Consider the following 21783-nt stretch of genomic DNA (forward strand, 5'->3'; position numbering starts at 1 on the left):
AAATGGGCCAATCAATCAATTAGACGAATTTGGTATCAGGCAGGTGTCGTTTAGTTAAACCGCCTGTTTCCGTTTTGTCGTTACACTAACTCCCTCATTTTCTTTATTTGGCGCTTCCCTCTCTCTCTGGTAAATTACTAATAAAGCAAAAGCCGGAGGATAATAAAATACTACAACAACAAAGTCCAAATTGTGCTGCCTGCTACCAAAAGCCAAAGCTTTAAAGAATCAAATGATTCCGGTTCTATGCATCCACGTACACACACGCATTTTTCATGAACAAAAAGTATAAGCTTCTGTTGTTGCTCGCTGCCTTGAACTGCACGTACTCTAGAACTTTTATGAACTTTTTTCATCTGGGTAGCTTGAAAAAGTATCTGGGTTTCAGCGATGGAGTGTTCGTTGAGGCAAAAATGAAATCTTTTTTTTGGCGTGTTGTGAATTTTTGTTGAAAAAAGTTCTAAAAAGTGGGTGGAAATGAAGCAGAAGGGTGGTTTTTCAGAATTGGTTGTGGGGAAAGTAGTGATTGTTGCCGTGAAAGCATCGAAGGAAATTCCAAGAAGTGCTTTGGTGTGGGCTTTGACTCATGTTGTTCAACCTGGTGATTACATTAAGCTTCTTGTGGTCATGCCTCCCCTGTCTTCAAGTAATATTCTGATTTTGTTCTTTGTTTTAATTAAGTGTTCTCAATTTTGTGCAATGATTTTGGGTTATATGTGTGAATCACTCTGTTTTCGTTACTCTTTGCTTTCTTGCTTGCTATATTTGGTTATTTCGCATGCCACACAATTCTATGTGATTGTTATGATCTGTAATTAAGAGCTCCATGGCATCAAAATTGAATTTTTTGACCAATTTATTTTCTCTATTAGAACTTGTTATATTGATGGGAGCGCAATACATTCGCAGGTAAAAAGATATGGGGGTTTTCAAGATTCACCAATGATTGCGCTACTGGTCATAAGAGTTCCCTCTCAGGAACTAGTTCAGATCAGAAGGATGATATTGTAGATTCGTGCTCCCAAATGATGCGTCAACTGCAAGAAGTTTATGACCCAGAGAAGGTAAGTACGGTCATTATTGTCATAAGAGTTTAATTCTCATATGCTCCCTTTCTAAGCATTTTCCACTTTTGACAGATAAAAGTCAGAGTAAAAATTGTTTCTGGCTCACCATATGGAGTAGTGGCTGTTGAGGCCAAGAAAGCCCAATCAAACTGGGTTATTTTGGATAAGTAATTAAAACGACTATACCTTGTCTCCTGCATGACTTTACTGTAGATTTTGTCCGTGTGGAATATGCAGTCTTACAGGCTGTTGATATCTCAATATTCTCAAATCCCATACCAAAAACAATTTACTCAGAATTTCAGTTCGCTCTTCACTTATTCTCTTTATCTAATTTATGATTTACAATTATTGACAGACAACTGAAGCACGAGAAGAAATGCTGTATGGAGGAGCTGCAATGTAATGTGGTGGTTATGAAACGATCTCAACCAAAAGTTCTGCGGTTGAATTTGGTTGCATCACCAACAATGAAGTCTCAAGTGGCTCGCTCAGAAACCTTTGGTTTAGAAGTATCTCCAAAATATTTGAAAAGTAAGCATGATGATCCATATATGATGAAGGGACCATTTGTGACTCCTGCAAGTAGTCCTGAGCAAGAGTCACTGTTGACTGCAACCGACGTTGGAACTTCATCAATCTCAAGTTCAGATCCAGGGACTTTCTCTGAAATATGTGAGAACCTGAAGAAAGAGTGTTCCTTAGTCAGTGAAGAAAGACAAGATCGTTTTGGACCTGATTCTGACTCAGATTGCGAAGTTCTGTGTCTGCCTTCCACAAGTTCGAATCATGATCCATGGATGGCTGAGTCACTCAGTCCTCGTGAGGAATTCTTAAAACTTCTAGAGGGAAGCTCAGAAAGAACCAATGATCCATCTCTGACTTCTGCATATGAATTCCTGTTGGAGAAATTATCAACATTGAATCGAGAGCCTGATATCGGAGTGCTGAATTATAAGCTTGATCTGAAAATAAGTAAAAGTGTGAGAGAGGCAGTTTCATTATCCAGGAATAAACCTCCAGGTCCTCCTCCATTGTGTTCAATATGTCAGCACAAGGCACCTGTATTTGGTAATCCTCCGAGGTGGTTCACCTATGCTGAATTGGAGCTTGCTACAAATAGATTTTCAGAAGCAAATTTCTTAGCCGAAGGTGGATTTGGTTCTGTTCACCGAGGTGTTCTACCAGATGGCCAGGTTGTTGCCGTCAAGCAATATAAATTGGCTAGTTCTCAAGGTGATCAAGAATTTTGCTCAGAAGTTGAGGTTTTAAGTTGTGCACAACATCGCAATGTTGTGATGTTGATTGGATTCTGTGTGGAGGATGGGAGGAGATTGCTGGTTTATGAGTATATTTGCAATGGGTCCTTGGATTCCCATCTTTATGGTAAATTCAACTTTATCCTAAATGGTTTTATTATTTACACTAACGTTGTAGAAGGGAAAGGAAAGGGATAAAATGAAGGGTAGATGCGAAGAAAAAGAGAGATAGAGAAATATTCAGTCTTGAGGACTGAGATTGTGTATGTTAGAAGATGTACCTTGTGAATTATGAAGGAAATTGCTTTTACAGCAAACAAATTGATTGCATAGTTGGTGAATTGTAGGACGTGATCGAGATCCACTGGAATGGTCTGCAAGGCGAAAAATTGCGGTTGGAGCAGCTCGAGGGTTGCGATACCTTCATGAAGAATGTAGAGTGGGTTGTATCGTCCACCGTGATATGCGCCCTAACAACATTCTGGTCACCCATGATTTTGAGCCACTGGTATGTCAAGCTCTTTCTATTCCTCTATAAATAAAATTTCAAAAATTTTCATGACCAGCTGTATACTGCCTTTGATGCACTTGCATTCAAATATGTTTCTTTGTTTCTTTCATTGTCAGTTAGTAAGCACAAAAACATATGTCTTTTCACTGCTTACTAATATCAATAGCATACATTGAAACTGATATCTAACTATTGGACCTCAGGTTGGGGATTTTGGACTAGCAAGATGGCAACCAGATGGAGATATGGGAGTGGAAACAAGAGTACTCGGAACATTTGGGTAAAACAGTTTCATGGTTTTCACTTCTTTGTAGTTTTACTTGCAAAAAGCAAGATATTGATTTACAAAGCCCTTCTTTATTTAGGTATTTAGCTCCAGAATATGCTCAGAGTGGTCAAATCACAGAAAAAGCTGACGTCTATTCCCTTGGGGTAGTATTGGTGGAGCTCATTACGGGAAGGAAAGCTATGGATCTAAACCGGCCCAGAGGTCAACAGTGCCTCACTGAATGGGTATGGATTTGATAACATTATTTGCAGCTGTCAAATTTATGTGTTGGTGTTGATAACAATCTTTGAAAGATTTATTGTCATATTTTCAAGAGAGTAAATATAAAAAAAATGTGTGTTTCGGACTTCAAAGTGTATCCTGTCCTCTCCCTGGGAATTGTTTCTGTCTTCCTATTGATAAAATTTAATCTTATTCGCACTTTTATCTTTCGTCATTGGCTGATTACTCATTTTCCATACTTGGAGTAGGCACGTCCTTTACTGAAAAGACATGCCATTGGTGAACTGATTGATCCTCGCTTAAGGAACTGCTATTCAGAACGAGAGGTCTATGGCATGCTGCAATGTGCCTCTTTATGCATACGTAAGGATCCTCATTCAAGGCCTCGTATGTCTCAGGTTGGTAATCAATAACTAATACCTGTTTGTTTAAAGTACCTATACTTGCCACAATTACTTTGATTATCAAGTCAAAATCCTTGGAATGAAATTGTATGAAATGGATGTTCCCTTTCACTTTTTATTACTTACTAATATGTAGAAGTTCACATTTTCTAGACATTGCTTTCCAACTGCTTAGACTTGTGGCTGCAAATTATCAAGATTTCTTAAAAACTAGTATTCACTGTGTAATCTGTAGAGGCTTTTTTAAAATTCAGAGTACAATTTTCAATTTATTTTTGGGGTAATTTCCCAGAACAAAGTAGTATTCAAGGTAATTTTCAATTTGACAACTATGTTCAATGAGAGGCAACCACAAAAGCAGGCAGATCCTTCCCCTAGTCATCCATTTGCAAATTCCATGAATTCAGTAACCTTGTCAACCAGTTTGCGTGTCAAATTTAAAGCCAATCAGTACTAGTTACCTCTAATAATGCTTCTGAAAACAACTCCTATGTTAGCTTTTATCTTTATTCTAAAAATGCCGAATGTTAGTGGTTCACGGTAAGCTAATTTATGTATTCTTTACAACGATTCCTAAAGGTGCTTCGGATGTTGGAGGGGGACATTCTCATGAATTCAAAAGATGACACTTGAGTCTCTAGTTATGTTAAGGAACAGCAGTGGGAAGAACATCATCACCGTGGTCAGATATGGTAACATCTGAAAGAAGGGGCATAATTTGAAGTTGAAACTCTTCATGGAGTGTGCATGAAGAGCAGCTCTTTCTTTCAGAGAGTGAAGGAAAATACTAGTTTTATTGTCACTTCTGCAGTTTAGATTTGTCTCTGTAGGATGTGATGTAAGCTAGTGAGTTTTGTAAATTGTAATCATATTTTATTTATTAAACAAATCTCTCATTTCAACTGGCTTCCGCTCCCTTCATGTAAAACTTTTTGTGGATAAAATGTATTCATTTAATATAGAAAGATCACTTCACCTTCTTTGATTCTATGATCTATCCTTGAGCTAATGTGTAATTCAATAGCTTATAATCTATTTGAACTTATCTTTAGGTTTTCTCAGCCTATGAAATTGAAGAGTCTGAAGTCTTTTTAAGTTTCCTATTTTCATTTGTGACTTGCTAGTAAGTGAGGTTTTTAAAATAAATTTTTAAGTTTCATGTTGGTTGTTACCAACAGTGACCACTTGGATGAAAACTGGAAAACATTATTTTAAGCTATTAAAAAATTATTATAATCTAAAATAAAATCTACATATTTTAAGTAACATTGTAAGGGATTTTCATCTCATTTTATTAATAAGGTTGTGGCTAAGTTACATCATATGTAATTTAATATTTAACACAAAAGTTACACCTAATAACTTAAGATATGTCGACAAATAAACAACGCTTAGAATTTTTTTGTGTCATTCTTGTGTTGATGTAAAGTACATTTAATGTAATTTAGGATAACTATTTATAAAATCTCAAAATATTAGGTAGAGAGTTTGACTTTGGCTATGGTACTTGACTCGTGTACCACTAAAATTCGTCTATCTAGTAGTACCCAGATTATAGGATTTTGTATCCTAAAGTATCACAGTTATAGCTTTAGGTGGCTTTTTTTTTTATCTGAAATCTTAATAGATTTAAATTTAGTTGAATTTTGAATAGACCTAAATATTTGAATTTGAATAATATATTTATTTTTTGTTTGAATTTCTGAAAATAATTATTAAGATTTTTTTAAATACTAAAAATATGTACTTTTATATTTTTATCCTTATTAAATTTGAATATCAAATTAATAATATATATATATATATATATATATATATATATATATATATATATATATATGAAAGAATATAAATACCGTAATATTTTAACATATATAAGCAAAACTACATTCAAGCGAAAAATTATAATATATAAAATACCGTAAGTTTCAATTTCTATCACAAATTCTCAATAATAGTACATAATACAAGATAAGATTATTAGTGCATAAACATGTATGAGGTTTTGGGATGGGTATAAAAAATAAATTATAAAGTAAGGAATTTTTTACGTTAGAAATTAGTTGGTTCATTTATTTTTTAATTTAGTAAAAAGTTAAAAAAATTAGCTTATTATAGTAGGTCAAAATTATCTAAAAAATTTGTATTAAGTTATAAAAATAAACATCTCTAATTAACTTAATTCATTAAGGTAATTAGAGATATTAAGTTAAGAAACAAACACCCTCTTAGTAAATAGAATAAATTTCTAATAAAGAAATCTCGCGCACTATTTAAATATGGACAAAGCATAAATTATCTTTTTTAGCGTTTTACAAATTTAAACAAAGTTGTCAATTCATCCGAATTTAATAAAATATGGGTTCCTTATTGAAAAATTTTGGTCGCTAATTATAGAAATATGGTTTGTGACTTAAGTAAGTTCAATCATCAAATAAGTGTTCTAAGAATTTGAATTTTATTAGTTATACCATTCACCATTCCTAAGACAATCCAACGGTTAATAAGTTGTCAGACTATTGAACGGGTAAGATCCACCCACCAAAATCGTACGACAGACAAGGCAACATACACGAAGTTGCACCGAAGTGGGGTCAAATCAAGTGAATCGAGTCGAAAGATATAAAAATTATTTCACTTACTTTCCAGGCTCTTGTATGTCTCCGCGCTTGGCTGCTCGCAGTAGCAGGACAGAACAGACCAGAACAGAACAGAGCAGAGAGCGGCATGAGTTTCTTACTCTTGAAAGTTCGACGGCCATGTCTTTCCTCTCTCTCAACGCTCTTTCTTCGACGCCTCTCCACAGCACTACCACGTAACCTTCTCGTCTCTTCACTTCAATTTTCGTTGGCTGGCTTTATATGTAGACTTTGATAAAAATTTTGTCAGCTGGGTTTATTTAGTTATTTATTGTATACAGATGTTTATGGAGACAAATATGAGACTAGCAGCAGCAGCAGCAGCTTCATTCACCCCACTTCAATTGTTCACCCAAATGCCATCATTGGTCAGGTACTTCACTTTCTGTGGTTCCCTCTTCTTTATTTGGTCAGTCAAGCTCTTTGGAGAGAGAGTTTAAACCATTTGTGCTTCAGGGAGTTTCAGTTGGTCCATTTTGCACGATCGGATCTGCTGCAAAGCTCGGAGATGGCTGCCTGTTATATCCTTCCAGCCATATTTTTGGAAATACAGAATTGGGGGATCACTGCATTTTGATGACGTGAGTTCTACCTTTGTTAAATGTTGGAAACATCTTTATTTTCGTTAAGTTTATGTAATGCCTTTAAACCTTGTTAGGCAGTGGCGCTGTTGTTGGTGATGATCTTCCTGGACAAACTGTCTTTGGGTGTAACAATATTATTGGGCATCATGCTGTTGTTGGTGTTAAATGCCAGGACATGAAATACAAGGTATATTTTAATTACATTGGATGTTATGATCGAGCTGTAGCAAACTAACTACATCTTTCTTTATGGTTTTAGTCAGGGGATGAATGTTTTGTTGATGTTGGGAACAATAATGAGTTTAGAGAACATGTTTCAATTCACCGATCTTCAAAGTCAGGTGACAGAACGGTATGGGGTTGTTGTGGTAAAGTTTCTCTTTTCTTTCCTGAAGACATATCCATATTTGTGAAGTTGAGTCTCTTCCGTTTTCTAACAAGAATAAAAATAACCAGGTTATTGGTGATAATAATCTCATCATGGGTTCTTGTCATATTGCCCATGACTGTAAGATCGGCAACTATAACATATTTGCGAACAATACTCTTCTAGCAGGTCATGTTGTCGTGGAAGTAAGTTCTTTAATAATTGGGTTAGATAAACTGTCTGTGTAGTTACGTTGTCCCAAGTATCTAATTTGAAGTTGATTCAAATGCTGGAAGCATAGGACTATACTCACACTGCTGGAGCCATTGTTATTCATCAGTTTTGCCACATTGGATCACATTCTTTTATTGGCGGGGGCTCTGTGGTATGATCTTTTCCTGTTCTCTACCCATGATTTTTCTTGCTGCTGTCCCGTTCTATGTAGCAAGGAACCTAGCTTTAGGTTTTCCAGAATGGATGGGAATTTTGGGGCACTGACAAATTATATAGCGATATTGATGGCAGTTTTGGTATGGTAACGTATAATAGTGCTCCAACTTTTCGGAATAAAAACAATAGATTCCTGGCTACATAGTGCTCCTATGGCACAATTTGTCATAAAGCACTTGGCCTGAGCATGTACTTTGAAAATGAAAACAATTCATGTATCATACACAATAAATCTTATTTCTTTTTCCTTATGCCCGAAGGTTTCACAAGATGTACCCAAGTACTCAATGGTGGCTGGAGAAAGAGCTGTGCTTCGCGGTCTGAATTTGGAGGGTCTTCGTCGTCGCGGATTTAATGTCACAGAGGTTGGCAATCTATGAGTTTTTAATTTTGATGGCTCCATATATAGCTGCAAAACAGTTCATAATTTGTAACTAAGAGATTAGAGATCGAAAGCATTCTCTTTCGTGGCAATAGACAGAATCCTTAATATCCCTTGTTAACTTTTAACAATTTTCTTGCACAGCCTCTGAGTACATATGAGATTGCATGTCATCATGTTACTGTGCTTTTCATTCATTATGTATTAAAGCATAATTAAGTTAAAAGTTAATGGAACTTAGAAAGTTGCATTTGTTTATAAAATATGAAAAGAAAACGGCCATGTTCCAGAAGAATAATTGAATTTCAGTAGGTTTTGTCTGTAAATATATTTTCTGACTACTACTCAACACAGAAACTTTTGTTGAGGTATAAAGCCATTTTTAAGTATACCTAAATCCAATTTGTACATACCTGATCCTTAGAGGAACGAATATTTGATTGCTTGAATAATCTGTGCGAAAATGTCAATGACCCCTGTGAGGAAAGGGAAGTAGTGGTGAGTTTAGTTAGGGATGAGGTTCAATGGAGGTGGGTTTTTTTTTTTTCAAGGCAATGATGCTGTTGCTTCTTAACTGAAGTGGCTTTACTGGATAAGTATTGAAAGAAAGCATTTTTAGTTTTACAGTATATAAGTGAAACTTTACCGTTCCTTTCTTTCAATTTTGACATTAACCAAAATTATACAATTGGTAATGACAATAACAATTCAGGCTGTTTTCAAAACAACTCATATTAAGCGCATTATCCTGAAATTGTTGAGTTTGGTAACTTTTTGTCTCCTTCAATAGCATTTTTGATGGTTCTCTTATGTTTAGTATCCTTGATAAAGTGAGAGAAGTTATTTTTGACGCTATTGAGATCCATTGGTTCCTTTTATCCGATCGTGCCTTCTAAAAAAACTTTTTTTCTCTCTTCCATTTTGAGCAAGGATCTAGATTAAGAGTTTGAGAACAGCTTACCGGAAGATATTTATGCCTGTTGATGCCCATGCTGTGGGTTTTGAAGAACGTCTTACTGAAGTGGTAACCTATCTTTCTCCCTCTATCGCTTGCATGCACATACTTCTTCAATAGCCATTGAGAAATCTAAACGCCAACTGCAGGAGCAAGATGAAGAATTGGGTCAAATTCCTGCTGTATGTTCAATGTTGCAGTCCATTCGTGATTCCTTTGCCGAAAATCGTCGTGGGATATGCAGGTTTAGACAATGGAGTGGTTCTTGAAGTGATCTTTTGGTAAGCATTTGCACCTTTACTTAATCATGGCTTGTTTCCTTGTTCTGTCCATTTTATCAATATAATTTGTCCTACAAGTAGTCATTATGGCATCTGAATGGAAGGGAGTTAGAATTTCTAGGCTACTATTTATTGTATTTAAGTTACCCAAGAGTTAATGTTTGTTCATATGCATTTGTGTGTGCTTATAAAACATATATAAGTTATCCTCTGGACTTTCAATTTCTACCATTTGACTCGTCTAATCACTTATATTTTAAGTACTATGTTAAATGAAGCAGTTATAATGTGAATAAGGTTCTGTCTGCATGCAAAGACTGCATAAGCTGGCCTTTCCCTTTTCTAAAATCATTCAGTATTTTGGCTTTCATTCATTTTGTTTTTGCTTTCTCTGTCATCAAATCCAGCTCAATCCTCCTCAAAATGAACCACACCAATGCATTAAGCAAATCATATTAGAGTCACAAAGTAATTTACATGTTGAAATTTAAGATTGACACTTCCTCTCGATCACTCAATATTCAGGTCAGTGGGACCATTTCTTATCAGATCAGCTCCTAAATACTATAGAATATAGATGCTCATTCTGTTTCCTCCCATCTGCTTAAGAAATTTCTCAAAGCAGTCAAACATGTCCACGCTTTGTGATCTAACTGCAGAAGAAATTGTGCATATTTTGGCATACACCTTCTCTGAATCAACCAGTACAGGAATCCATATGCACAATCTGGGAGACAGAGAATGTGAGAGGTGAGAGGAAAATGAAAAGACAATAAATGAAGAAGCAAATAGAGGGAGGGAAAGGTATTTGTAGATTTGTGAGATAGAGAAGAAAAGAAATTGTAGGCTCATAGGTAAATAGGTAGGTTATAACATAGTTTATTTTCTGTCATTACAATATAATAACTTTTAAGTTATTAGATGTGTCCGGTGGTAGAAATTGGAAGTTTAGAGGATAACTTATATCTGGTATTTCAGATTATAGAAAATCAGTACAGAGTATATACCAATTTGGATCCGAAGATAATAAAACCAGAAACAAAAAATATGATAAATTAACACTGATTACAATCGACAATTATGAAACTGTTAATGAAACAAAAATAAAGTGCAATAATGAAAAAATACAAAAATGTCAAATTACACTAAAGAAATGATGCTTTTAAATAGAGGCGAGGAGACACACAAAGTACACTTAGAACTTTCAATATTATAGACGGTCACAATTTTTCTACTACGCATTTGGAAGGAAAGAGCTCTCATATGCATAACATTTATTGATTTCATTTTGACAAGAGAAAAGAGAATCAAATGATTACATTTGGACAAACACTTCTACAAAACCTACTATGCCTTTGGAAGGAAAGAGCTCTTTATGTATAACAATTATTGATTCATCTTGACAAAAGAAAAGAGAATTAAGTGATTACATTTGGACAAACACTTATACAAAAGCTACTAGTAGAGCTATTTTTAAAAAGCAACTCTATTATTGATGTTCTTTAGTGAAAGAAAGATGTTCTTGTTGGTGCTCTTTAAAGTGTGTTACATTGTATGGATAACCTTATCAGCTATGATGAAGTCGAATATCCCTTGTGAAAGGGCTCTCTTTTATGATGAGATAGAATTATCCAGCATGAGTCTAATAGAATTACTTCATAGAAGTCTTTGTCTTTAGGTATAATGTAAAGTGGTAACTAAATATGGTATCAGAGCCCATATTTCTTCTTGATCCGTATTTCACATTAGGGTTGAGACTTGTCTTTAATGCTAGTTCTTGAATCTTGATATTTTAAGCTTTTGGTTGACCCATTTTTTTTTTTGGGCTTTCCCCCCAATATTGTATTATAGAGCTAAGGTCTCGTGTTCAAGCTTTCCTATGAGCTAACATTCTCAGTTAGATTTTATTTAAATTTCATGGTTCATTTCCCTCTTTCCAAATCTGGAATTCATGTTTCGTGTGAGGGGCCTGGTTTAGATTTGTGTATAATGCTGATTTTTTTGGCTCTTGCTTAAATCAAAGAAATTACTGAGGGACTTCGACAACCTATTTTTATTTTTTTATTTCTGCAAAGGGGCCCTAAGTCTTAACAATCAGTTTTACTCCATTGTTACTTTGTATAATTCTCTTTTTAACCGAATAATAAATTAGGTCATAGCTATTTTTTACTAATTTTAAACTTCCTACGGTATTTCTTTGAGATGCATTACAAACTGGTTCAAAGACTAGTTTTTCCATAACCCTTCTCCTAAAGAAATATTATCAATTATCAAAGAAGTCAAAAAGGGGCATTCAATAAATTTTTGTAACTCAATGCAATTTTAATATGATCATGTGTTTCTACTGTCTATCTTTTTAGCAACAATATTGAAATTCCGTGGATAATGAAGTGGGAACGTATTATGAGAACTCAAAACTTTTGAAAATTTCCTTTGCAAAGAAAGGTTTTTATTTGATGGTGGTCAAAGTTTAATCACGATTATTTAAGCCAAAAAAATTCGGTCATAATATTAGTCAAACAAAAATATGGACATATAAAACTTTGAAGAATTCTATGGCGTAACGAGGGCTAAAGGGAAAGGACTTTCTTAAATGACTTATTAGATATCAGTATCGATTCTCAAAAAGATCTTTTAACATGAGATGTTTGATTCGACCAAAGCTGACAAAATTTTGGATGACAAAATAGCTCACAAGTTCTCTTTTCTTTTGTCCAAAATACTTTGTGATGGTGTAATATCCTAAATACTTTTCATTTGCCTTCAGTCCCCTCCACCACACCCCCCCCCCCCCCCCGCCCCACCCCAACTCTTGTAAAATGAATCATTTCTTTTCATTAGTATAAGCCTATTTTTTCTTATTTTTGAAAGGTTAACCTTGCTAGTTTGATATTGCACTTAATATGGTTTATTAGTATTTTTTGTTTCTTAGTTGTTATTAACTTAATTTATTACATTATTGTTTTATTACCATGTGTGAGACTAAAATAGTATCATGCACATGCACACAATATGTATGTTTATATATATATATATATATATATGGATAGTTTTACGATTTGGGATCCCGAACATGAATTAAAGTTTCACAATTTTTCTACACATGGTGCATACCACCATGGTTGTCAAATAATAATAAAAAAGAAAAAGAAAAGGAGCAAAAATAGTCGGATTTCAGTACATATAAATGCATAAGCTTCTAGTCCAAAATCCTGGATTTTAAGGGCTCGTTTGGTATGTCGGATTGGATTGAATTGAATTGAATTAGATTAGATTGAATAAGATAGGATTGGATTGGATAATACTGGATTATAATAATACTATGTTGTGTTTGGTACAATATTGGATTGGACTATAAATAATCATGTTTTATATTATAATATTATAATTTACAAGTTATTATTATTATTAATATTATTATAAACTAAAATGTTGAATTATTAATTATACAAATCAACCTCAATGACATTAATGAAATATAAATCATAATTTAAATAATTTTTATTTTGTTAAATATATGTATGATATTTATATTATTTTTATTAATAATCTATTATTTTATAAAATTTTATCTTTTTGAATATTAATTTAATAATTAATTTATAATGTAAATTTGGAATTATAAAAATATTTAATAATTAAATAAATTAAAATAGAATTTTAATTTAATGTGAAATTAATAATGATTTTTAGTATAATTTATTATTTACATTATTAAAATCAATATTTTTTATTACATTTATCACATATTACTATAATTTTAATATTTATAAATTATTACGTTTAATTGAGTTATCAATATAATCCAATACTAACTAATCCCTAGCCCCCCTTGGGAATATTTTTTTTACAAAATTAAGATTAGCTTGTGGGCTCAGGATATCAAAATCTCAATACTCTTAACAGCACCAAACATGAGATAAGATAAAAAAAAATTCAAAAAAAAGAGTTCAATCCCCACTTTTAATCCCCCAAGCAAACACACTCAAAGAATCCTACAACATTATTACTTTTTTTTTGGTTTAATTAGTTTCTGCACATGATGGGGTCCACCATGTGCAGCAAAATTGTGGCCTTCCAAAGACAACATGCGGATCCGCGACCATAAAATTATCCTTATATATATTTTTATATATATTTATATATATAGCGATATTTAGCACGGGTAATTTTTAAAAACCTCCCCTGAGGTTTGGCCTTGTTGCAAGTAGATGGCGAGAATTGATTTATTTATAAAAAACCCCCTACCGTCAGTTAAGTTTAACATTGACCGTTAGTTGACCGTGTAAAGACAATATTACACTTAACAATAGTTTATAAACGAAAATAACAAAAAAAAAACCAAAATTATTAGCTATTTTACATTTTTTAAATTATTGATATTTTCTTAAAGTTCTTATAAAAAATTAAAATTAAAAAATTAAAGAATCCTCTTTAAATTATTGATATTTCCTTAAAATTCCTACAAGAAAGATAAAATTAAAAATTTAAAAATGAAATAGTCATAATCTTTACCTATGATATTGTAAATTTTTAGAATTGACAAGGATAAAATTGTCAAAAAATAGGATTTGTGCTTTTTGCACCAATAATTTTGGTTTTTTTTTAGTTATTTTCGTTTACAAACTATTGTTAAGGGTAATATTGTCTTTGCACGGTCAACTAACGGTCAATGTTAAACTTAACTGACGGTAGGGGGTTTTTTACAAATAAATCAATTCTCGCCATCTACTTGCAACAAGCCCAAACCTCAGGGGAGGTTTTTAAAAATTACCCTATTTAGCACCTATACACTACTGTATTGGGCGAACTCTGCGCTTGTAAAGGTGTGTATACACAATGAAGTAATGTTTTAACCTGTTCTCATTGCTGTTTTTGCTCAGCCATTATCATTTTCTAGAGCTGGAGTAGGCTGGCGCGTTGTTTGAGAACCATTGAGCAGCTTCCTGTTAACTTGTAGCATTGTTGGTGTTGTTTCATTTATTACTTCAACAAAAACAAACCATGCAGTCTTTTAGTTTATTGGAATGGTAATCTTCTCTTCTCTGATGCTACATTTCAACTACTGTACACACTTCTGGTTGAGTTTTTGGTAAATGCTGGGTCTTTGGACTTAAATATTTGCAACATTGTGGTTCTAAATTCGAATTATTTTCTGTTATGTGATGCGAGTGAACTACGCTTATCTAACCTCAATAGTGATCGGTGACCTTGCCTATTTATAATATATTTGCATGTTGGAGGAAAAAAGAGACCAACATAATACCAATGCCACCGGCCATAGCCATTGGAAAATGAAAAGAAATTTAAGCACTTTGGTTTGTGCTTTTAGTATAAAGACGTGAAAGATAAAGTTGATCAAATAGCTGGGATGCTTTTTGCTTCAAAAATGATAAATGACAAGACACTTTTCTCTTACAATTAGTTGGAGGAAAGGACAATGCGAAATTGTTGCAAAGGCTTCTTTGTTTTCTTAAATGGTTATAAAGATTCTTTTTTTTGGGACAATTATATTTCTTAACTATAATTATCTATGCTTATTTAAACTTGAAATAATTGTTCAAAAAAGGGGTTTTGAATCACTATTCTTAAAAATAAAGGAGTGTCTTTAACTTTGAATATTGTCCTTTTCGCTCAGTTGGAGGAAAGGATTTGTAGTAGTACAAATTAGAAGTAATCTCAACTTGCATCCCACTTGATTAGGATAATGTAAAATACTTGAGCACTTCCTTAATATGTGATTTGAAGTCTGGTCAAACAAGGGGGAAAATTCATCATGAAAGCATTATCTTCTTAAATACTTCATGAGATGTTCCCTTCTTTGATAATTCCAAAAGAATCAACATAGAATGAGAAACAAATGGATGGTGAATCTGCTTTTTCTAGTTCAAGTTCAACCAAGAGACAAGTAATAAATTCCTCAACTTGGCCTCTAAAGACGAGGGATAGATTATGAAATCTTTACTTTAATATATCCTTTTGCATAATAATACTAACAAGACAAAAGCTAGTTTGGTGAGATATCAATTGAATATCTATGATTTTACATAAGAACCCAATGAGTCTCTATCTAGATTGTTTTGATTACAAAATTTATTTGGTTTACTTTTATGGGAAAGCATGAATATTATATATATATATATATATATATATATATATATATATATATATATATTGCTTAGTTTCTATTTAATTTATTAGTCTAGATCCTATTGGATGAAAATGGTATCTTGGCAAAAGTCTTTATCTATTATAGTATAAGTAGGTAAGACAGATGATGTGAGATGTCAATCACTTGTGTGTTTTATTTTAATCTGTTGTGCGGTGTACGTCTGTCTAGGTCGTCACAATTTTCTATTATCACTAATAAATTCACAGCCTTGAGCTCGTTTATTCCTACATATTATTTATTAATCTTTTAAAAAAAATTAATCATTTAATTTTTTTAAATGTTAATTATTTTGATGCACTTGAGCTTCTAAAAAAATTTATTTTATTTTATTTTTGGGTTAAATTAGTAATTAATTTTTTTATTAATATCAAACAAAAAAAACATTATTGTAAAATAGTAATATTATAAAAGTAAGACAAAATGAGCAAAAAATGATGGCAAGAATGTCAATAGTTTAATGACAAGGATATTCTATGGTACTTTAGAAATATATGTTAGCTTATATGGCTATAAATATTGATTTTGATGATAACAAACCACATGTATTGATTAAGCAAAGATTTATAAATTGCGCTTTTATAATAAGAAAATGATGTTATGGAATCAAAGTGTTTTGGATTAAAATGAATGTATTTTAAAACCTTTGATATTTTTTTAAATTTCGGATTTAGATTTATTTGAAACTATTTAAATATTTTGGGGTCATTCTATAATTTCACATAGTTTGGGTGAAATCATAATTTCAGAAAGTTTGAGATTGACAAAGTAATATTTAGAAATTCTGAAATTGGACCTTTTTGTAAAGTTTCATAACGTTTTGGGTCATAATATAGTTTTATAAAGTTTTGGGATCAAACTATAAAATTAAAAAATATTTCACTGTAGCAAGCGGCTAACCGGATCCTGATAAACGGTAATCTGGTTGTTGGGCAGTAAGCTTCTGAGCATAAGCGGCTATCCGGATTTGACAAAGCGGCATACCGGATGTTCAGAAATTCAAAATTGTGACTGTAACGATAACATTAAGCGGATAACCGGATGTCCATAAACGGTAAGCCGGTTATGATCAAAATGTGCATAACGGCTAGTTTTTGAGCTCAAACTATATAAACTCAAATCCTACTCATTTTCAAGCTCTCCAACAAGCAAAAACAAAAAGCACACGAGATATCTTGAGCCTTCAACTTGCAAAACACAAAACATTGAATCATTCCTTGTTCTTCATTTTTAAATATCTACTCATTGAGTGAGTTTCATTGTAACTTTCATTTCTTCATTTCAATTGTAAGAGTTTGAGTGTGTGAGATACTTGAGTGAAGAGATTGGGAGATAATCTCTTTGTTGTAAAGGTTCATTGACACCTTGAAGTCAATTGTAATCGGTTGAAGCCTTGGAAAGGCTTGGATAGTGAAATCCTCAAGTTTGGATTGCTTGGAGGCGTGGACGTAAGCGGGGATTGCCGAACTACGTAAAAATTCGTGTGTTTGTTTCTCTTCTCCCTTACTCTTTAATTATTGTGCTTTTATTGAACTTATTGCTTTCAATTTTTATTAAGACATTAGATTGCTTGTTGTGTGGATTTGCTAGGATAATTTTTAAAATTTCAATTCACCCCCCCTCTTGGATTGCACACTTATATTTCAATATAGGTATTATATGAACATTAATCTCAAAATATAGAGACAAAGCGGGTTTTAACCTATAAATTCACATATATAATTTCATACATAAGTTTGTACTTACAAAACGAGGAAAAAACATTATTCATGTATTGTTTGACTTCTCGGTTGCAACCAATCTATATATAAGATTAAGATTTTCTCTTGATCTGATTATGTATTGTGTAAATAACTCACATATTAACTAATAGTTAATAAATAAAAAATAAAGAAATTAAATTTTAACCATATACTATAACTAAGGGTTAGTTTGGTAATATTGTAAGTTTTAAGATAATTATTATTAACTGTGATGTAACAATAATAACTATGAAAAAAACTAGTTGAACGATTGACAAAATTTATTTTTAAAAGTACAATGAATTTTGAAAGCAGTCGAATATTTTTGGCAAAACTTACTGTTAAATTACTATGAGAATGCAAATAACTGAATTGGATATAATGTTTATTCAAATTAATGATTTTATTTCCTAATTCATAAAGATTAATTTGAATTTTGAATGATTTTGAAAAGTTACTTATTCCATACTTTTGAAAATATGTTGTAACATAGAATAATTTTGTCAAAAATAATTTTTTGAAAACATTTACTAAATAATAAAATTAACTTTTAAATTTTTAAAATTACTTTTGGACCTAAAAAAATTTTAAATGGTCCATAAAAAAAAACTTTAAACATTCAATAAAACTCACATCAGGAAAGGATTCTATTAACAAATCTCAAGAGATGTGTGGTCATTAATTCTACGCCAAGACAAAATTGATGAATTTTTTTTTTTAGTATTTAATCCGTCAAGTGGGCTAATATAAACATGATCTTAGTAGAATTTCCAATGAAAGGGGAGATGGTTAATCAGCCTCAAACTTTCAAAGTTCCCATTTTCTACAAAATTTTTTTATTCTTCAATTTCTCAAGTCATCTACCTACCTACTACCAACCTTTCAAACCATTGGACGATAAATTTCCCCCACTTGCTTCCTTTTTCTTTGGCATGTATGTAGACTTGGTATTTCAGTGATTTTTTTGACGTTTTATGCCCATAAAAATTAAATAATAGATTCAACTAATAGATGTGTACTTACTTGTACAATAAATTGTGTACACTAGGCAAAACTAAATCATTTTTTTTTTTTTTGCATCCCACTGTTCTCTTAATTAAAACTCGGACAAACAGTAAAAATAATATTTCTTAAAAACTGTTCGGTCAAGTCCTTTGGGACAAAACTCAAATTTAAATAAATCCATAGGATGAATCGTATAGAAAACCCAAGTTGGAAAAATATGAAACAAAGAAAAAAAAATATGTAAACAAAATCTATCCAATCATCTTTTCTTGGTGTGCATCCATTTTCGTAACCCCACCTTTGCCTGCTATCATCATATACATGCCATTTACATATACATAACACATCTCTCTCTATCTCTCTCGCCGAGTCTGTTACTATAATTTGTCTGGGTGAAAATGGGCAGAAAGTGCTCACATTGCGGGAACATAGGCCATAATTCAAGGACTTGCACATCTCACAAGGCAGTAGGTGGAGGAGGAGGAGGAGGATCATCACTTAGGCTTTTTGGAGTGCAACTAATTGACGTATCTTCCTCTTCTCCATCATCATCCTCTTCTTCTTCTATTGCCATGTCCTTGAAGAAGAGCTTTAGCATGGATTGCTTGTCCTCTGCGGCTGTACCTTCTTCATCTTCTTCTAATTCTTCCTCTCTAGTTTCCATTGATGAAGATAAAACTGCCGTCGGCTATCTATCTGATGGTCTGATCATGATTCCTCCAACATCTAATCATCAGCATCAAGAGAGAAAGAAAGGTACGGTATATGTGCTTAAATTTCATAATTACGATTAGTAAAAAGTTCATCAACATCCTGTAGTTTGGTAAAATGGTTACGGAGAAGAGTCGCTATATCCAAATGGAATAGTCGCCTTAAACGGACTGTTAGCGACCAATTCTGAAAAATTCTCCATAACTATTTTGCCAAAATACGGTATCACTATTCCTTTCCCGACAATTAATATTGAGTTTGTGTTAATGGCTGCCCCTTCAAATTTTATTAGACCTATGTATGTATGAACTATATATAATAACATATATATAGGAGTTGCATGGACGGAAGAGGAGCATAGGAAATTTTTAATGGGACTAGAGAAGCTAGGGAAGGGAGACTGGAGGGGCATCTCAAGAAAATTTGTGAGCACAAGAACTCCAACGCAAGTTGCAAGTCATGCTCAAAAGTATTTTCTGCGGCTTGCTAGTGATCTCAACAAGAAGAAGAGACGTTCTAGCCTCTTTGACATGGTAATTAATTATTGATACAGTATCATAACTTGGACGTTGTTCTATTTATATATAATATCGATTTTGATTAATTAATTAATTTCTCAAAGTTTCTGAAAAAATTAACAGATTGGAATCCGGAGTAGTATGGCTGCGGTGCATCATCGTCAAGTTAATAGTAGTTCCAAGCAGGAGGAGCAGCCAATTAGAGATGAATCAGCAGCTCGGCTGCATGGATTGATTGATTCACAGCAGCAGATTAAACCTTCATCAAATGCATCATCATCAAAGCCATCGTTAATGCCTCCAAATAATAGTATTTTATCACCATCTGATGATGATCTTGAGCTCAAACTTGCCACTCCAAATTCTGTTGAAGAAAATAAATCTTCACCTAAACCCCTCCTTATTAGGGTTACCTGATTTATGCTTCACTTTTTTTTTTAATTTTATTTTGTGTCAAAATCCCAGCAGAGGAAAAGGGTCGACAACACATTATTTATGGTGAAAAATGAAAAAAATCCACCCTTTTCTGTTAAATTATTAGGAAAATGAATAAAAATATTCATTTTTTTATTTAATGTAGTTTAAAGTTATTTATGAGCATAGCTGCAAGGATCTATTTTGTTCGCCGAGGATGACTCAAAATATTCCATGATCGGTGGGGCATTGAATTTAGTTTAGGCTTAAACAACCAAAATGTGACAGCTTTTTCATTCTCTTGTCTCTTATATTTTATCATCTTATGTTAACCTGTCCATTCTATTCGTGTGGATAATATTTAATCTTTGTATATGATGACATTTTCATTTTAATAAAGTGATAATGTCATTAAAATAAAAAATATAAATTTTAATATATTAATAATTATAATTTTTTTATTAATACATTAATTTTTTTTCTTATTAGTAACATCATCACTTTATTAAATAAAGATATCCTCATAAATAACTAATTAATACGGGTAATTGTTAATTAAGCTATAGCGTACACTTCCATATAATGCAAGTACATAGAGATAGATGTGGAAAGGAACCAAAAGCAACATATGGAGGAGGATTAAGGCTTAATTTTGAAATTAATCTCTCTCTTGTATAGCTTTATTCAACATTAAAATATGTGGTACTACTTGTCTGGCTGCGGGAGAGAATGGGAATATCGGAAGAAAATTTTCGTATGTTATTGTTTCATGTGTGTCAAGCCATTGTTTTTAATAGGGTAAAAGCTTGTTTAGTCCCTATATTATGAGGTTAGTGTCCATTTAGTCCCTGTATTTTTAAAAACACCTCAAAACGTCCCTGCTACTAAATATTGACACTTATGCCATTATTTTTGATTATTTTTAACTTGCTTTTACAATATTACATTTTTACAATAATGTTTCTTTTTTGGATATTAATAAAAAAATTAAATTATCAAATTAAACTCAAAAATAAAATAAAAACAAAAAAGGTAAATATTAATTTTTGTGGAAGCTCACATATGTCTAAAAAATTAATATCGTAAAAAATTACATTATCAATTTTTTTAGAAAAATTAATATTTTAACTCAAGAGTGTGTTCCACAAAAATTAATATATATATTTTTATTTTATTTTATTTTTTGGTGTTAAACTGGTAATTTATTTTTTTCTTTTTAATAATGTCTAAAAAAATTATTATAATAGGGTTATTTTTTTCTTTTTAATAATGTCTAAAAAATTATTATAATAGGGCAATATTATAAAAATAAGTTAAAAGGAACAAAAGATAATGGCAAAAGTGTCAATAATTTAATAGTAGGGATGATTTGAGGTATTTTTAAAAATATAGGGACTAAACGGGCACTAACTTCAAAATATAAAGACTAAACGAACTTTTACCCCTTTTAATATTGAGTTACGCGTATTTAAAAAGAACATTTAAACTGTAACCTCTAACATAACTCGTATGAAAATAAGAAGAACATTCATCTAAATCAAACTCAGAAGCACCAATAATTTGATATTTTTTTTTTTTATACCCATTGATCATAATTGTGAAAAAGTTGAAGTCTACGTATGACTTGAAGCATAACATAAATTTCAGCAAATCTTCAAGTTAATTCTCTCTCCACTTCCACCATCTATTCTTAATTAATTACAAGACTTATTATATTATTACAATTTTTTTTTATCTTATTAAATGGTCCCTGCCTTCTCTGCTGGGGTATAAAATGTTGATGAAGAGAGTGCACTTTTTACATGAAAAGAAAA

At 32.2% G+C, this 21783-nt stretch overlaps 3 protein-coding genes across 5 annotated transcripts; all 3 read left to right on the top strand.

Annotated features, from left to right (window-relative positions):
- The first annotated feature begins 75 nt into the window (after nucleotides 1–75).
- LOC18055627 (inactive protein kinase SELMODRAFT_444075) lies at nucleotides 76–4732 on the top strand. Of its 3 annotated transcripts, XM_006451369.2 has the most exons (9): nucleotides 77–646; nucleotides 910–1064; nucleotides 1140–1234; nucleotides 1426–2453; nucleotides 2674–2834; nucleotides 3041–3117; nucleotides 3203–3350; nucleotides 3597–3746; nucleotides 4332–4732. In XM_006451369.2, the coding sequence occupies exons 1-9, from the start codon at nucleotides 478–480 to the stop codon at nucleotides 4383–4385; spliced, it is 2037 nt and encodes a 678-aa protein (XP_006451432.1). In that variant the 5' UTR covers nucleotides 77–477; the 3' UTR covers nucleotides 4386–4732. The 3 variants fall into 3 exon arrangements, with proteins under 3 accessions (XP_024033396.1, XP_006451432.1, XP_024033397.1); XM_024177628.1 differs by lacking the exon at nucleotides 4332–4732 and having other exon boundaries at nucleotides 76–646; nucleotides 3594–3686; XM_024177629.1 differs by lacking the exons at nucleotides 77–646; nucleotides 1140–1234 and having other exon boundaries at nucleotides 953–1064.
- Nucleotides 4733–6395: 1663 nt separating this feature from the next.
- LOC18055628 (probable acyl-[acyl-carrier-protein]--UDP-N-acetylglucosamine O-acyltransferase, mitochondrial) lies at nucleotides 6396–14539 on the top strand. Its single transcript, XM_006451371.2, has 11 exons — nucleotides 6396–6567; nucleotides 6673–6764; nucleotides 6848–6972; nucleotides 7054–7162; nucleotides 7235–7327; nucleotides 7432–7548; nucleotides 7644–7727; nucleotides 8053–8157; nucleotides 9112–9198; nucleotides 9279–9410; nucleotides 14294–14539. The coding sequence occupies exons 1-10, from the start codon at nucleotides 6480–6482 to the stop codon at nucleotides 9396–9398; spliced, it is 1020 nt and encodes a 339-aa protein (XP_006451434.1). The 5' UTR covers nucleotides 6396–6479; the 3' UTR covers nucleotides 9399–9410; nucleotides 14294–14539.
- Nucleotides 14540–18553: 4014 nt separating this feature from the next.
- Nucleotides 18554–20134, top strand: LOC18055530 (transcription factor MYBS3). The gene is made up of 3 exons (XM_006451372.2): nucleotides 18554–19082; nucleotides 19371–19570; nucleotides 19679–20134. The coding sequence occupies exons 1-3, from the start codon at nucleotides 18725–18727 to the stop codon at nucleotides 19970–19972; spliced, it is 852 nt and encodes a 283-aa protein (XP_006451435.1). The 5' UTR covers nucleotides 18554–18724; the 3' UTR covers nucleotides 19973–20134.
- The last annotated feature ends 1649 nt before the right edge of the window (nucleotides 20135–21783 follow it).

This window comes from Citrus clementina, unplaced genomic scaffold, assembly GCF_000493195.1.
Source record: "Citrus clementina cultivar Clemenules unplaced genomic scaffold, Citrus_clementina_v1.0 scaffold_1, whole genome shotgun sequence".
NCBI classification, from domain to species: Eukaryota; Viridiplantae; Streptophyta; class Magnoliopsida; order Sapindales; family Rutaceae; genus Citrus; species Citrus x clementina.